We start from the raw sequence: 18,714 nt of genomic DNA, 5'->3' as shown, positions 1-18,714 counted from the left end.
ACCAGACCCTCGGCTGTCTCCGCAAATCTACGACCAGCCAGAGGTGGAGTTTACAGACAGCCGAGCGTCTGGTTGAACGAGAGTACAACCTCATCTACTGAACAATTTCAATCGGGTTCGACCTACTTAAAATTAATTCAAAGATTGCACAAATCTTGAAATAACAGTTTGCCTTGTTTTTAAAATTATTTTATAAGTTTTATTTTAATTGTAAAGCAGAAAAGGATGAAATTAAGACATCCAATTATTGATCAGTGAAATAACAGGTAAATTTGAATTGATTTAAATCACCTAACGACAACACATAATCTTATAGCAGAGGGCCTGTATCATGAGTGTATGCAAAGGATTTCCCCGCTTTTATTTTACTTTCAATTTCATTAAATAGGCTAATCTGTCTTTTTTTAAGGAGAAAATTCCAGTACTTACAAAAAGGCAAGGAATTGGTAAGATAATCTACATGAAATATTGCCTGATGCAGTGAAGTAAGAAGAAAATGACACTGCGTCAACAAAAATTTGCAGAGGATGTCAATAGTGCTATTGCACTCTGTGAGAAATATAAGTGGCCATTTACAGGTAATGTATCAAGAGTTCTCATAATTTTTATGGCTACATAATAATTATTCAGTGAAGTCCTAAAACTTCACAAAGATATAAAATATTTAAATGATGATATTAATCAGCAGTGAAAAAAAAGATAAAATTTCCAACTGCTTGAAATTCTGCATTTCTTCTTCTGCCATTGGAATTTAACTCTAGGTAGAGCGTTATACTTGCATTTGGCCTACCCATTGGCTTGCAAGTTTTCAAGAAAAATATTAACCTCAATTCATATCACTGAAGTCTTGAAAATTATCTAAAAGGATGGAATTTACCATTTAAATTTTGTTTGCAAATATGAAATTATTGAGAATGGGGAGATCATTGTGTGTGTGTTTTTTTTAATGATAATTGTACTTCCAACATTTTATATTCAAAAATAGGAGAGACTGATAAGGTTTGTGTTCCTTTCTTTGCAGACTTTCATCAGACAGATAATTCCTTGTCATTTGTTCAGATAAAAAACAACTGTAAACAACCAGTCACCATCTGCATTTCTGAAGACTATCCAGGTTATGACCATTTAACTTTTTCTGATTCATTTATCAGAGATAGAAACATTGTAGCTTGTTTGTAAGCGTTTGTTCTTTTTTTTATTCTTGAACAGAAAACACTTTAATAACAAGACCAGATAACCCGGACCATTCCGAGCATAGTAATGACACTGTTAAAAACATCATTATGGCCCTAAACAGAGGTACGAAACAAATAAGAGTCCTTCGTGAAACATATTTACGACTCTAAACAGAAGATAAACATATCTTCAGTGTCATTTTCTCTTTTATGTTACTAAGAGATTAGTGATTATAGGTTTGTAAACATTTCAGTTTTAAACAATAATTTGGAGAGATCAGAGAGCATTGAAACAGATGATTCTTGCTATGAAGATTGTCAGGCCGAGCTTAACTCTGACTGCGATGATGATGATGATGAAGATGCCATAGATGATTACTATCAGTTGTTGGAGGTACTGAAGCAATTTAAGGTTCAGTTAACATCTGAGAAGAGAGATAACTGTCACTGTTACAAATATCTATAATTATTCTTTTTCAGTCAAATTTTTACAATGTATGCTAAAATTGTGTACATTATAATTATGAAATACATGTTTATATAGATTTGTATTGGAAATCATTAGCTCTTAGTAAAGTTAGTTTTATGTAAATAGATAGAGGGACAAAGAAACTTAATACAAATGATACACAACTCACTCCTCTTACATTCCAACTCCTTGGAATGCCATTTAATCCCTTCCTGCTTTTTGTATTTTCGTAATTACATTTTATTGTCTTTTATAATTTAATTCTGAAGTTTTTCCTTACAGGACAGAAATGAAGATGTGGAGATAAACCCTGTGCTTGCTCTAGATATGGAAAAACTGACAGGATGTTATGGTGATCATGTGATGGACTACAGGTTTGTACAAAAAAACTCCTCAGAAGTGGTGTAGAAACTACAGTCTGATGCAATGCCAATTTTTTGATTATATTTTTCAGAGTACATGTAAGGAAAAAAATGTTTCCTGGAGGTTAAAAATTCAGGTTAAAAAAAGGAAGTTTTGTCAGATCATTTTTAACCAATCAATTGGCAGGGCTCGACATTAACAATTGTCTGCTTGTCTGCTTGTCCGCTTGTCCCGTACCAATGAAAAAAAAATACGGACAAGTGAATATTGCTGGGCACTTGTCCGATTGGACAAGTGATTACTCTATGTAAAGAAGTCTTCAAATAATAATAATGAAAAAAAAGTTTATCGAATAAAAATGGAAGCAGTACACAAACCTGAATTTTGATCCCGATATCAATCGCTATGTAAGTTCACACTTGATCGGGATTGATGTTCACTAATTGCAGCCATACTATTGCATGGCGTGGATCTTACGACGTTTGCGGGTTTGAAATATATTTGATTGTTATTACAAATTCAGTTGCGAACATTTATGTTGTTGTCAGGACAGGAAGTCTAGATAAAATTTTATTTTATAGGTGTTTGTCTTATTTATCAATAACAACACTAATAAATCAAGCACGTGTAATTTTTTAAGTATTTATTTTCAAGTTGACAGAAGAATTAAGATAATCATATTCATTGAAAAATTTTTGGACAAGTGAAGTTGAAGTTCGGACAAGTAAATATCTTGGTCACTTGTCCGAATGGACGAGTAGGAAAAAAAGTTAATGTCGAGCCCTGATTGGGACAGGACAACCAAACAATTTTTTTTTTTAAAAAGGCCTGGAATATTATACATTTATTGTATGATAGTGAGGGAAATATGAAGACTTATTCAGCCAAGAAAAATCATATTCCCCGAGGGCTTCGCCCGAGGGGAATATGATATTTCTTGGCTGAATAAGTCTTCATGTTTCCCTCACTATCATGCAATGAATTGTTTATTATACCGAAACAAGTAAAACCTTTGCAATAAACTTAAACTTTCAAATTCGGCACCACTCTCAAATTCACTTTCATTTTTAACGTAAAGTTACTAAAACCCTTTGGTCATTTTTGTGACGTAAACCAGGCTATTGTGACGTCTACTTCTCTCGGGAGTTTTATTTAAATGAACGATAATTATTGCGGGAAATGCAGTATCCGAAGAGGTGGAATATGATGAAAAGCATGCCGACGGCCGTGAAATATGAAGTTTTACGGCCCGATCACATGATAAGCTAGAACAAATCAGATAACATGTTGTGTAGAATATTTATAATAAGTTATAATAATATTTTGTGGAAGTGGGATATTATTTTGTTAGCTCCCTCATAGAATGAGCTCACAAAACTTTAGTTTGTATTGGGGACAGTGGGATTTATAATTGAGATTGACTTCATTTTCCTTTTTAGAACCTTTGAATCCATAAATGAGATAGACATTGAAATAAAAATTTGCCTTACTTCATTATTAGAGGTAAGATAAAAGGGTTTTCCATTCTGTAGATAAAAAGTGTGTTTTACAATATTTTATAATATTCTTGGTCACTCAGACAACTTTGCATCAGTCATAAATTTTTGAACATTTTTGGAAAGTCTATCAGGTAAATTATTTCAAAGTGCTGATGATCTGAATACTTGTTTATAGTTTGTTTTATGTTACAGAGAGAAGTTATAGATGCCTGGAATTTGGATTGTTCGCAGCCCTTGGTAATTAGGTTAAACCTGTCAATGTCAGCCTACCTGGACGTACCCAGTATGTTATTGTCTGAGATAAACCAAATTTCTTACCTGGTGAAGTTTTGTTAGAACAGAGAAATTGTCAAAGTTTCATGAATTAAAAGTCAATAACCCACATCAAATATAAAAACAATGTTGGATTGAAAAATGTTGTGGCTAAAAACAATTGTTTACCATGTTTCAATTAAACTTACCTTTGTAGAAAGTAATTGCTTTTAATGTTAAATGAATTACGAAAAATCCAAAGTACCAGTACATATACATTGCTTTTCTGATTATTGCATTTAACATTTGAGGCACAGGAAATGTTTTTGTGTTTTTCATTGAATTCTTTTATTCTTTTAATTCACTTATACATCTACAGTTTCATTACTTAAGGCACTAGGTACATTAAAAAAAGTACCATAATTAAATGGCAATTTATTTACTAGAATGTGTTCAATTTTTTTGTTTGTCCACTGATTTCCTCTGCAATCCTATAAAAAAGAGTTTCAGAATATTGATATTTGTCAGAATCTGCTGAATATTTAGACTCTATAACACCACTAAGAAAATATTTAAATTATATATGTATTATATTTTTATTTGTTGAACTTTATATAGATTTGCTCAATTTTCAGGCCCTCCAAAATTACAGGTGTTGCATTCATCAAAAAGTGGCATCGTGAGCCAGTTGCAGAAGTAAGTTTCCCTCTCACTAAAATTGTTGAGATTGACATTAATGTGAAGTTTATAAGTCATGTATACAGAGAGATTGGTGTACACATATATACTGACCATTGCTGATTTGTAGGATCTTGACAAGCTTTGTCAATGAGCAGTGGCCCAGAGTCAGTAATGCCTTATTACAACAGATGTTTGAGGAGGCAGAGCAAAAATCACAAGCCACAAGGTACAATCTACAGTCTGTAAGGCATTCAAAAGCTATCTATCACAATTTACAGCCACTACATCACTACTATTTGAAAGAGGGGGATGGGTAACTCTCTTTCACCTGATAAATTTTAAGGTAAGTAGATTTACATAGAAAAGTACAATCAAAATGATTTTTGATACACTGACTGCATGAATGTGCATCAAGGCAAATGTTTTATTGTCCAAAAGAAAAACTTAAAACAGAGCACATACATATTAATTACATGGTTATCTCAAATCTGATGGAACCAAGGAAAAAAATTGAGATTTGAAATATTGAATGTACATCCATTTGACATATCCGTAGTATTCAAGATATCAGCATTCAAGATACAGAAGTTCATCTATATCTTTGGGCATGTTGTTTGACTCCTAATTGAGCGGATTTTTTCTGCCAGAAATAAAGTTACTTAAAATCAATGTCATGATTTTTTTAGTTTGAAAGTTTTTTATAAATGAAAGAATGTTATTTGTGAAGATACCAGTACTTACATGTACAGTAAAACATGTTTAGTACGAACACGGATATAGTGAATTCACGGATATAACAAAGTGTTTCTGGGTCCCCGGCAAAATTCTTAACAAATCTTTGTAAAATTTTACGGTTATAACGAATTCTGATATAACGAATTTACGGATATAGCGAACTGATTTTGAGTCCCGTTGAGGTTAAATATAATGAATTTTACATCTTTTATAACGAACTTTCAAAGATTTCAAAATTTGAATAATTGAATTGACTTTATTTTCTCTCAGCATTTGTATATAAAATTCAATTCATAATAAAACCTTAGTTATCGAAGGTATGTTTTGTAATATTTGCTTCCCTAACATATTTGATAGTAACACTTGAAGGAAAACATGCATATTGCGAATTCGCTATATATGGTTATACGAATTCGTTATACGGATATAACGAATTACGGATATAGCGAATTAAATTAACAGGTCCCCAGGACTTCGCTATAACCGTGTTTTACTGTACTTACATACATATAAAGTAATTATATAATTATAAGGTTCTCTGTTCTGCCTTCAGTGCTGACAATTTAGCGGTGACAAGCAATGATAAGAACATTGCCCGTCTGATGGAGATGGGGTTTAATGCTGACCAGGCCAGCATGTCTCTACTACACAATAACGGGGACATTGTACGGGCACTAGAGTTCCTAATGGACAACAAAGGCAGAGTTGATGGGTAAGAAAAAAGGTTCTGGTTCCAGGATGTGTGTATTTATAAATGTGTTTAAGACTGTATTAGCGAAGTACTGTAAAGACGATTCTTTAAACTTTTTATGTCATTTATTATTCAGGTTTAATATAGACTGTTCAGGTTTAGTATAGACAGCACTATAAACATTTTGATCTCATTTATCGTACATTTTATTATTTTGTTTAGACAATGCTATAAACATGTTGATGCTATTTTCTATCGTACAGATTGACAAATCAGGCTCCAGGGGATGAGTGTTCCACATTTTCAGCTTCAAGTAAAAATCTTCTCTACAATCGTCAGGCATCAGTCCCTCTCAGCAAAAAACGCATTAAAAAGTTCAGTCGACTGCACTCCGTGGAGTCCAGAAGCTTGACCAGTAGTGACCAAGAAGTCATCGATCTGACTGAGGATGAAGATGGCCTAACCCAAGTGGCCACGTCCTCTTGGTTTGGGAAAAACTCCAAAAGAATTCCTAGTCCAAATCTGGGTTTTCTAATCCAGGTAAGAGGAAAAAAATATACCTCCTGCAAACAAAATTTGGAGATGTGAAGCAATCACATTGTCTGTCTGTCTTTTTGAGAAGTTATGTTCTTGCCATTACTTTGAATTAGAGAAAAATATTTTTTGGTGTCTTGTTTATAAATTTGTAAGAGAGAAGCTCTGGGAACTTTGAATTCAACTCTGAACAAATATTTGGGGACATTGTTGTTCTACCTATTTTTCCAATCTGAGAGAATCTTAATGAAACTACTCGGTAAAAATAAGCACCTTCTGAGTTAGACATGTACCATACCCCAGTGGATATTGAGGAAGCTAGGTCTAATAAATTTGAAGACTTCTTACATGTCTAATACTTTCGGAGCAAAGAATACATGTTAAAACATATAAAGTATAAGTAGGACTGATCAAATCTAATGTTAATAAATTTGTTGAAAAGACTGGTTCAATTTACATACTTGTATTACATTTACATACCGGTAAGTAATTACTGTTATACAGTCATGTAAAAAAAAAAACAAAACAAAAAAAAATGCAGGTTACATGTAAATGGATTTTTTTTCAGGTCTATCAGTATGCCAGGCAGAGATTACCGACATTAAATGAGTTCTGTGTTGTTTGTGATGATGCGCATGTCTTTCAGAATGGAGCAATGTTAAAGGTTAGTAGAATGGGACATTTTTCTAGTACAGGTAACTCAACTACTAAAACAGGTCGTCAATTTCTCTGCAAATTGCAATCTCTAACAGTATCTCCTACTTCAATGACATTGTATCATTTTTAATATCTTAGCTATTCATGATAAAGCGGTGAAGCCTGAATGTCAAATTTGTGTTTGGAGAATCTTATTCTGCCATTTCTTCTTTCAGCCATCCGTATGTTCACGGGAGCTCTGTGTTTTTGCATTCCAAACGCTGGGTGTCATGGCTGATGCTGCAGAATCTGTAGCAACTGGGGCACAAGTAGATATTTAAAGCATTGAATGACATTTAAATTCTCCATTTTAACCTTGTGTTAGGTATTTTTATTTGTGGATTCTTCTTATAATTTAGGTAGTAGATTTGCTGATTGCCATGACCCGAGCTGCATGTAATTCTCCAAGAAAAAATGCTATATTCAGTCCATATCCAACAGTGGTAGACCCCACCCGCTCCACTGAGTTAGCCCTCAATCCAAAGGTAAGATTAGGACGACACTGCTTGTTCACTTATTCAGCAGAAAAGCATTTACACTACTTCATAATTCTCAACCCCTGAAGGCTTTGATAAGACTAAGTAAAGAGCAAAAGCAACTTTTTATTTTGATTTATAGAGTAAATAAAATCCTGTTCCCATAATTAGGGTCATGCATGAAATGCTGTATTTATATAAGAATCAAACAAATTCCATCTCAGTATTTTTAGCTCACCTGAGCTGAAAAGTTAAGTAAGTTTTTCTGAACACATTTTGTCTGTCATCTGTCTGTCCATGTGTCTATGTTTTACAGTATATCTCTGCGTATATTTAGTGGGACATAATTGAAAACAAGTTTTCAGTTTAACATATTTATACACATCTTTTTATTTTGTGATCAGATTTTTTGTGTGAATGTTTGTCCATTGTATAGATAGATATTGGTAATTTTAACACATGCTATACTGCATGGTATAAATATTGTTAAATACACTAAACTGGAACACATCATTGTTTAGCTGCAGAAATGTAACCCCTCTCCTTTTTTTTTTGGGGGGGGGGGGGGGGGGGGGGAGAAATATCAGATTTAAAAAAAATCGGAGAGGGCTACATTATTGCAGCTAATCATTGTTTTAGTCCAAGGATTATGATATGGTGAAGAGGATCTTGGATTGCATCCCTCCCACTGAACAACTAGTTAGAACTGACTCCTCTAATATAAAGAAGGGCCTGGATGTTCAAAACAAACTGGCCTATCCTTTACTCCAGTGGTAAGTCCTTTCTCTCTGTGTATCTTTTGTAGTAAAGCTAATACCTACATGTATCTTCAGTTATAATACAAGTCTTCAGTGGTAAGACTAGTGGTATGGTACTTATATTAAGACAAATTACAGCTTACTCCACTAATATTGAAATCGCTTATTTTGAAATTCCACTTATTTTGAAATAAAAATAAATCCCCAGTTTCAGCCTCTCATATTCTTTGCATTAAAATAACGGTTATATTGAAATCGGCTATATTGAAATATCGCTTATATGGAAGCCACTGATCAGTCCCGAAAGGTGATTATGAGTTGTTTTCATAACGGTTATATTGAAGTACTCCCTGGCGGCTGTCGTTGCGGTTGGTGGCAGTACTCGTAATTATACCTGACTGACTGACTGATATACAAAGGTGTGAATTAATAAGTTTCACCTAACTTGTTTTTATACTGCCTTTACAAAATAAAATTAATCACTGTTAAATTCTTTGTTTTTCATGTATGCCAATATATTGAGGTTTTAAAACATAATCGAAGAACCCCACAGAAAAAGAAAAACTTAAACTTTAAAACTTATTGTACAAACTAGTTATGGCTATTGAAGAGCCTAAATTCGAAAAGCTAAGAATTTTGAGATTAACTTGAGTACACATTCGATGATATACAGGCAGCATACAGCAGTAATTGATCCGTTTGAGTCCAGTGATTTTTCTCCAAAACGCAAAAGAATGCGATCAGGGAATTTTATAATGATGTTGAAGCTTGTCTTGTCAATGCAACAGAAAGAAATAATTTTATCAAAAACTAATATTCCATGTAATCTGCATTTTGTTCACTATTATAGATAAGCGATGACCATCATGTATTATTTTGTTTGGTTGACCAAATTAATTATTTTGGGTTTGTTATTTTTATTTTAACAGCTGTAAACTAATTTCTTCTAAAACGTTCACAATGAATAATAGCTTGAATTAAATCCATTGTATCTTCAATTAATACTACTACAAAACAACGATATTATGTTTAATTTTTACGCAAGAAAAACGTTATGGTTGTTGCAATGATTTCGAGAGGGTGTGTCGAATATATTGAATTTTTGGGACCGATGAATGTAATACAAACAATCTTAAATACGGTAAAGTGATTACAAAATAAACACGAATACAACAAGACTATAAAGATTGAATTTCTTAATCTTAGCTTTATTTTCAATATATCCGACGAAATTGAGTAGTAATGCCAGTATTACTATATATTTGTTTACTGCGCCCTATCGTAAGTCGATCGTATAACATTAGGTCATGGTTGTAATTAAGTACTATACAAAGAACAATATCAAAATGGCAGTTAATTAAAATAATTTATGAAACCCTTTATCCTCATTTCTGACGAGTGTTATATATCAGGCCTTTGTATTTCTGTTAAGACTATTTTTTAAAAATTTTATTATTATGTTACTGGAGTCACTCACTTGACCTCTATTTTGTTGTTTTTCTTGTTCGATCTTTGGAGAGATAACTTTTCAAAATGGCTACTGTATATTGAAATAATTTGCATGTTTTGAATGATATATTAACTATGGTTAATGTATAAAGATTATCAAAAGATTTTCTTGATCCTCAGTGTTATATAACCTTTGGTGTCTATTTTGCTCTTCATGTAGTTGGAAAATAGCTCTTCAGATCTAATGTTCTTTGTTGATGTACCCGACTTTAAATAAATATTATCTTATCTTATCCTGATCTTATGATAGATATTATGATTTACCGGTATTTGAAAAACTGATTAACCAGAAGTCTACTTTACAGGATAATTTCAAGTAACAGATCACACATTGTAAAGCTTCCAAAAGAAAGGGTAAGATAGATCAGTAGAATGAGAAATAATGAAAATAGATAAAGCTTCCAAAAGAAAGGGTAAGATAGATCAGTGGAATGAGAAATAATGAAAATAGATAAAGCTTCCAAAAGAAAGGGTAAGATAGATCAGTGGAATGAGAAATAATAAAAGTAGATATCATTATATATACTCACATCCATTGACTTACGGTTGAGGACCTTTTAATTTGATCAAATGTATTGCCTAGTTTTATATTTATATGTATTTAAATATGTATAGTTTATTCCATGATTTCCCATTCTGTTTGTATTGCTTTATTGATTACTTCTATGATAAAGTGAACATTTAGACAGATTGCTTAATTTTGATTTGCGTTTGACAGTGCCTGGAATTCATGAAAACCCCTCATCAGTATCTGCTGTTAAACAGTCCTCCAGCCAAGGAAAAGGTCTTCAGAGAGCTAAAGAAGAATCATGGCAGTACATTTGCTTTCCAGTGAGTTGTATACACATCCCCTTAAAATCATATGTACACCATTGGTCTAATGTACTCACTATATTTACATTGAATTGAGTAATAAGATATCTCATTTGGATCATTTCAGTGGGTCAAGTATAGAAAATTGGCACTCCATCATCAGAGAGGGCCTGATAGTGGCATCAGGAACAAGGCTTCAGGTATTAAAATACACATGTATCTTTAAAATAACAATAGCATTATGAACAAGGCTACAGGTGGATTTAGGTAATACACATGTATCTTGATAACAGCTTCAGAAACAAAGCTATGGACCCTAGAACTACATGCATCTTGATACATAATCCTTACATCCAAAACTGTGTTCGGAATCACTTTCAATTTGATGATTAATTTCATTGATTTGGGATAATTGATTAAAATTTAAATCATTTTCAGGCATTTATTTTTAAGTATAAGAGAGTTCATCACGACAATAATTTGGATCTCTATACTTATGACAATATTTGATCAGTTTTGTTATGTTAGAAATAATTATTCTGCATTTATTTTGGCTTTTAAGTTGATCCTAGTTGAGAATGAATAGATTTGCCCAAGCCCAGAAGTGGGTCATGAGAGTGTCAAGTAATAATCTGGGTAGACACAATACCATAGTGTAGGATGCCTTTCCTTGTAAGTGGAAATCAAGAATAACCAATTCCCAGAGATGTAATTTCATGGGCAACTTTATATATAGAAGATTTAATCAGAGCAACATGTATATACAGAAGATTTTTAATCAGGCAATACATTAACAAAACTATTGTCTGTAGGGATGCTAATTTGTTGTTAAGGATGACCCCGTTAAAGAACATTATGACGTCATGAAATGTGTCAATTTACTCATACTCTGAAAAAGTCTACAAAAAAGGCCCATTTTTAAAGCTATTTTACGATATTTGATATAGAGCGCAACCTCTGATCTAAAATATGCAACTACTAAATGATAGAACTGTTTCTGGGGATTAAAAGACATGTTTTATTTTTTAGATCAGAGAGTGCGCTGATATTACCGGTAATTTCTTCACTGAAAGTACTCAATTATTTCTGTTTACATTAAAATTCAAGAACATTGCAATTTCAGAAAACCAGTTCTCCAAGACCTTACTTTTAGGAGAAAATTTTTAATAGGAAATCAAAGTACTAAGTCTCTATTTTTTTATTTTAATCCTTCAAATCAAAAATCAACTGTTAATCAATCAATTGGTATATCTACAGAGCCGTTTTATGCATAAAGTGAACCATTAATTGGTCTCCCAGGAACAATCTTGATTCAGGATATTCAGTTGAGCCTTGTACAGTGAATTCTCTATAAACCGCCACCTTTTGTAATTTAGAAATCATGGCGGTATAACGAATTTGGCGATGAATTGAATTTCCCATCGTTTAGGAAACCAGAAGTAGAGTTACCGTTCTTAGAAATACAATTTAGCGTTTCTATTCTCATTATTACATGTACATGTACATATTAAAACATATTTCTAAGTTTTAAAATACTTTCAAGTAATTTTTTATGTACAATTTCGCTAAAACAAAATGTGCAGATATGAAATAAAGACAAGCACATGTGGATGAATGTAAATCTGCACGACTGATATTGAAAAAAAAATGCTGGGTCGATCGTCGTGATGTATTGCCGATAATATGTAAAATGAATTCTTGAATAAATTCATTGTTTAAGGCATCATTGTTAATAAAACGTTCACAATTTATACCGTATAATTATTTTTTAAGCAAATTTTGCATTGTTTAACGCAGAGATCATCAAAATAATATCGTTATCTGTGTTCTTAAACAACGACCGCCTTCGTGGCAAAGCCGTCACTAAATGATATTTATTAAACAGAAAACAAAATTATCATAACAGTTCATGTTAAAATCATTGTTTATTTAATTCTTATTTAATTATTTAATTGCATGTACCTTGCCTGGCTTTGCATGCTTTACAACAGGGATAGCGTCAACCAATTAGCCGCGCTTCACTGACCACATGCACCTGAGGCGGTATATCGAGATAATTGACACTTAAAAATGGACGTTTGTTGTGAAAACAGGGTGGCGGATGGCGGTATGCGAATTTGGCGTTATAAAGAGAATTTTATATAGCAGGAAAAACGTTCTTGGCAAATCATGGCGGTATAGCGAAAATGGCGATGAATCGAATGGCGATAATTCGAGAATTGACTGTACATATGTTTATCTTTGTTTAACCTTTAGGTGAATGGAGCTGCCTATGGAAAGGGGATTTATCTGAGCCCACACTCCAGTACCTCTTTTGGTTATTCAAGAATGGGCTATGGCTACCAAAAAACCAAGTCATCAGTGGTGAGTTATTCCTCTTTGTCCATTGTGTACAGTTTTACTCATGCTAGAATGCAGCATTAACAGGCTTTCCTAGCAGAGCTTCAGTTGAATATAGGTGTGTAAATGTACATGTATTATTATTAGACAGCATTACAGATAGACTTATTCAGTACATTGTGTCATGTAGCAATGATGAGACTGGTAAGAATAGGACAGATTTTTTATGCCCCCTTCGAAGGAGGTAGCGCATATTGCTTTGATGCTGTCTGTCTGTTGGTCGGTCGGTTTGTCTGTCGGTCCACCATCAGTTTCCGTTCATTTTCTTTGCAAAGGTTGCATATATTGAGATGAAATTTGGTATACAGATTTATCATAACAATATCTAAGTCAAGTTCTGTTTTAGGTACGACCAGACCATTTTGGACAGAGTTATGTCCCTTGGTTTTAGAAAATTCCAATTATTTGAAGTTTTCGTTCATTTTCTTTGCAGGGGTTGCACATATTGAAATGAAATTTGGTATACAGATTTATCATAACAATATCTAGGTCTAGATTTGTTTTTGGTACGATCAGACCATTTTGGACAGAGTTATGTCCCTTGGACTTAGAAAATTCCAATTATTTGGGGGGGAGGGGGGTATAAGTGTTTTACAAACATCTCATGTTTTATCTGTATTTTACTAGTTATACATGTATATGTATTAGTATTGCAGAATTTTGAGGAACAAAATCATGTTTAATAAAATTTCATATTGTTTTACATGTATTTCATAATTGTTATTAGTCTGGGGGTTTTTCTGCCAAGATGTTTTTTTTTTATATTAAGTTATTTACATGTACAATGTCTATATACAGTTACAATTTGTTTCATTATATGAATTTGTGAATTAAGCATTTTTAGCTCTACTGGTCAGAGACCAGGAGAGCTTATGCGATAGTAATTCGTCCGGCGTCCGTCCGTCTGTCTATAAAACAATTTTTCAAAATGCTACTCCTCCTACAGTTTTGGTCTAATTTCAATATAACTTGGCACACAAGTAGACTACACTAAGATATATAATTCTGTGTATCGGTTTTTGATTTCGATGAACGGTGTTGTCGTGGTTACTAAAAATAGAAATTTCTGTGAAATTCTTTCAAAATGCTACTCCTCCTACAGTTTTGGTCTGATTTCAGTATAACTTGGCACACAAGTAGAATACACTAAGATACATAATTCTGTATATCGGTTTTAGATTTCGATGAACGGTGTTGCTGTGGTTACTAAAAATAGAAATTTCTGTGAAATTCTTTCAAAATGCTACTCCTCCTACAGTTTTGGTCTGATTTCAGTATAACTTGGCACACAAGTAGACTACACTAAGATACATATTTCTGTATATCGGTTTTTGATTTCGATGAACGGTGTTGCCGTGGTTACTAAAAATAGAAATTTCTGTGAATTTTTTTCAAAATGCTACTCCTCCTACAGTTTTGGTCTGATTTCAGTATAACTTGGCAAACAAGTACAATACACTAAGATACATAATTCTGTATATCGGTTTTTGATTTCGATGAACGGTGTTGCCGTGGTTACTAAAAATAGAAATTTCTGTGAAATTCTTTCAAAATGCTACTCCTTCTACACTTTTGGTCTGATTTCAGTATAACTTGGCACACAAGTAGACTACACTCAGATACATAATTCTGTTTATCGGTTTTTGATTTCGATGAACGGTGTTGCCGTGGTTGCTAAAAATAGAAATATCTGTAAAATTGTTTCAAAATGCTACTCCTCCTACAGTTTTGGTCTGATTTCAGTATAACTTGGCACACAAGTAGAATACACTAAGATACATAATTCTGTATATTGGTTTTTGATTTCGATGAACGGTGTTGCCTTGGTTACTAAAAATAGAAATGTCTGTAAAATTGTTTCAAAATGCTACTCCCCCTACAGTTTTGGTCTGATTTCAGTATAACTTGGCACACAAGTAGACTACACTAAGAACATAAAGAGACTTTATCAACGATCATTATTCTATTTAGTTTCAAATCCCAGCTGCTTAAGTACTTTTCTCTTCCTTTGCTATAAGTTCAAACCAGTAGAGCTTCAGTCTCGACAGAGACTTCTGGTTTATCTTTCTTGCACTCTAGAAATGAAGGAGAAAATATAAGAAACTTAAGTACATATTCACTTATCATGCCATATGGTCATTCTTTTCCTGCTATACATGCTCAAGATGTTATTTCTGAACATGTCAGCATGTAACATGTGGCATATTTGGAAACTTTCCTTTTTCCTTTGTGACTGATGGGTTTGCATTTTACACCATTCACAAGGTTACAAACCAAAGAAAATATAAGGATCCCATGTTCATGGGCATGTTTATACATTTGGAATATCCCTTAATAAGAGTTGACCAGACAGTACAACTGATTGATACAACATGATAGGCCAGTTAGTCTAATTATGAAATGTCTGATATCTTGTATTTTCATTTTAATGGTGTAATAAAGTCCACTTTTGTATCAATATAAAACCATAATGATCCATTGTTTTATGTGGTAATACACAATACACTATACTTTTATTTTAATCCACATGCAAGCTTTATTAAATCCTGGAGATTAATTGACAGTGCATTCAGTGTGATTCTGTAGGCCTGTTAGAGATTAGACCATACTGGCCTCATGTTCATTCTTGATAAAGTTTCCATTTGTGTCTACTTATGAGAAATGTACTTGTTAATATTTTGCAGTCCCAGTCCCGTTTTCTGGACCATGGAGTGAGCATGACTTGTATTGCATTGTGTGAAGGTAAATTCATGCATATTGTTCAGGCCATAATAAGACAAATCCTTTTTGAGTAAACTTGTTAGTACATATGCCAGTAAACACTTTATATTTCTTGATGATGTTATTGTAAACTTCATTTTCACCAAATTTGTTCAGTTCTGATTTTTAGCTCACCTGAGCCGAAGGCTCAAGTGAGCGTTTCTGATCAAAATTTGTCCGTCGTCTGTCGTTGTCGTTGTTGTCGTTGTTGTCGTAAACTTTTCACATTTTCATCTTCTTATATTACTGGGCCAATTTCAACCAAACTTGCTACAAATCATCCTTGGGTAAAGGGGATTCAAGCTTATTCAAATGAAGGGCCACGCCCTTTTACAAGGGGAGATAATTATGAATAAATGAAAAATTAATGGCATTTTAAAAAAATCTTATATTCAAGAACCTCGGGGCCAGGATAGATGAAACTCATGTGAAATCATCCTCAGGTAGTGTAGATTCAAGTTTGTTCAAATCATGACCCCTGGGGCTAGGGTGGGGCCAAAATGGCCGATCAAAGTTTTACATAGGAAAAATCTTTAAAAATCTTCTTCTCAAGAACCACTGGGCCAGGAAAGATGAAACTCATGTGGAATCATCCTCAGGTAGTGTAAATTCAAGTTTGTCCAAATTTTGACCCCCGGGGGTAGGGTGGGGCCAAAATGGCTGATCAAACTTTTACATAGGAATATGTAGGAAACATCTTTAAAAATCTTTTTCTCAAGAACCACTGGGCCAGGAAAGATGAAACTCATGTGGAATAATCCTCAGGTAGTGTAGATTCAAGTTTGTTCAAGTCATGACCCCAGGGGGTAGGGTGGGGACAAAATGGCCGTTCAAAGTTTTATATAGGAATATATAGGAAAACTCTTTAAAAATCTTCTTCTCAAGAACCACTGGGCCAGGAAAGATGAAACTCATGTGGAATCATCCTCAGGTAGTGTAGATTCAAGTTTGTCCAAATTATGACCCGGGGAGGTAGGGTGGGGCCAAAATGGCCGATTAAACTTTTACATAGGAATATGTAGGAAAAATCTTTAAAAATCTTCTTCTCAAGAACCACTGGGCCAGGAAAGATGAAACTCATGTGGAATCACCCTCAGGTAGTGTAGATTCAAGTTTGTTCAAATCATGACCCCCGGGGGTAGGGTGGGGACAAAATGGCCGATCAAAGTTTTACATAGGAGTGTATAGGAAAAGTCTTCTCAAGAACCATTGAGACAGGAAAGATGAAACTCATGTGGAATCAACGGATTTAACCTTGCCCATATTTTTTAAGTGGATTGGGCTATACACATGTCTTCAGGTAGTGTAGATTCAAGTTTGTTCAAATCATGACCCCCAGGGGTAGGGTGGGGCCAAAATGGCCAATCAAAGTTTTACATAGGAATATATAGGAAAAATATTCTTCTCAAGAACCATTGAGACAGGAAAGATGAAACTCATGTGGAATCATCCCCAGGTAGTGCAGATTCGACTTTGTTCAAATCATGACCCCCGGGGGTAGGGTGGGGCCAAATGGCCGATAAAAGTTTTATATAGGAATATATAGGGAAACCTCTTAAAATCTTCTTTTCAAGCACTTCAAAGCCATGCTTAGTGATATTTATAGGGAATCATCCTCAGGTAGTGTAGATTCTAGTTTGTTCAAATCATGACCCACTGGTGGGTTAAAATTCAAGCCCCCTTTCCCCCCCCCCCAGTGAAACTTTCAGTTCTGATCTGATATGTGCTTTTTCCTAGATAATTGCTCAGGTGAGCGATGTGGCCCCTGGGCCTCTTGTTTTCTTTTCAATTTGATTTTTGTAGTGATCACACATCCCTCTCTGAAGAGGTCTGGATCTATCTGGGTATCCCCTGAGTCGGACTATGTCTGTACACGCTTCTTTTTTGTGTAAGTATTCTATGTACATGTTTATATCCCGTAGTCTGACTATGTCTGTACATGCTTCTTTTTTGCGTAAGTATTCAAGTTTTTTAGAAATTACTTTTAGCTTTTATTATCATTTATTTATGTTTTAATTTACCTGAGCTCCAAGATACATGATCAGCAATATGATCAGTGTGCAATATTTTGCTCTATTTCAGATTTGCATTATTTTGCTGTAGTTTAAGCGTATAGTGTTATGTTCTTGTTTAAGTTTGCAGCAATTTTCTCTAGTTTGTGTAGTATTTTGCTCTATTTTAAGTGGGCTGTATTTTGCATATGGCCCATTTAAAAAAAAAAAAACAATCTCAATCGAAAACTCTGAATAAATTGTTATTTTTCTCTGTAAGGTATGAGTCTGGTCAGAAAGGAGAAGATATTGACACTCAGAAGAAGGAATACATGGGTCTCATTATGGCAGCCGTAAACTACAGAGCATGAAGTGTACAATGGAGAATAGAGGTGTCTGATGTATACAGATTACGGACATCAAAGTTGATAGGCTGAGTCTACCATTGCGGACCACTGCATGTACTACAACAGAGAGGACATTTAGAACAAATTCTCCTGTAGTGTACTTGACTGATGCAGTCCTGTTATCATTTTAAGAATTTTCCAGTCAGTTTTTAAAATTTTATTTTGGGACTCAAGTGGATTTAATATGCTTATACTTATACTAATGTTTTGCCAGGTGATTATATTACATTTTGAATTGAGTTTTATCAATAAAACATATGTTATCTCTTTGAAAATAATAATGCATGATATTTTAGAGCATACAGGTTTGATATATGTCAGTAATGAATAAGGACCACATACTTTAATGATACATTCCAGTAATGAATAATTAACATACATGCACTGGTATGTTTACTGTGAAATCACAAATTTTCGTGGGGGTTTAATTTTCGTTGTTTTCGTGGTATGACGAGACCCACGAATTTATGTCCACCACGAAATGTAAAATTTCACACACATAAGT

General features: G+C 33.7%; 1 protein-coding gene across 1 annotated transcript; it reads left to right on the top strand.

The window, feature by feature from the left end:
• The first annotated feature begins 177 nt into the window (after positions 1-177).
• On the top strand, positions 178-18,599 carry LOC134252291 (protein mono-ADP-ribosyltransferase PARP6-like). The gene is made up of 23 exons (XM_062734732.1): positions 178-266; positions 410-578; positions 1,022-1,114; positions 1,210-1,299; positions 1,430-1,569; positions 1,927-2,018; positions 3,447-3,510; positions 3,699-3,789; positions 4,394-4,454; positions 4,567-4,665; positions 5,728-5,886; positions 6,129-6,405; positions 6,968-7,063; positions 7,272-7,364; positions 7,455-7,580; positions 8,211-8,344; positions 10,144-10,192; positions 10,557-10,669; positions 10,779-10,851; positions 12,908-13,015; positions 15,736-15,793; positions 17,615-17,699; positions 18,083-18,599. The coding sequence occupies exons 2-23, from the start codon at positions 497-499 to the stop codon at positions 18,171-18,173; spliced, it is 2,274 nt and encodes a 757-aa protein (XP_062590716.1). The 5' UTR covers positions 178-266; positions 410-496; the 3' UTR covers positions 18,174-18,599.
• The last annotated feature ends 115 nt before the right edge of the window (positions 18,600-18,714 follow it).

This window comes from Saccostrea cucullata, unplaced genomic scaffold (genome assembly GCF_032062105.1).
Source record: "Saccostrea cucullata isolate Sc308-1 unplaced genomic scaffold, CSIRO_AGI_Scuc_v1 ctg2551, whole genome shotgun sequence".
Taxonomy (NCBI): domain Eukaryota; kingdom Metazoa; phylum Mollusca; class Bivalvia; order Ostreida; family Ostreidae; genus Saccostrea; species Saccostrea cuccullata.
This window is presented reverse-complemented; position numbering and strand designations above follow the sequence as displayed.

Coding starts and splice junctions, on each gene's coding strand:
- LOC134252291 (XM_062734732.1), top strand. CDS start 497: ATGACACTGCGTCAACAAAAATTTGCAGAGGATGTCAATAGTGCTATT. Junction 3,511..3,698: donor GCCTTACTTCATTATTAGAG/GTAAGATAAAAG, acceptor TTTATGTTACAG/AGAGAAGTTATAGATGCCTG. Junction 8,345..10,143: donor GCCTATCCTTTACTCCAGTG/GTAAGTCCTTTC, acceptor TCTACTTTACAG/GATAATTTCAAGTAACAGAT.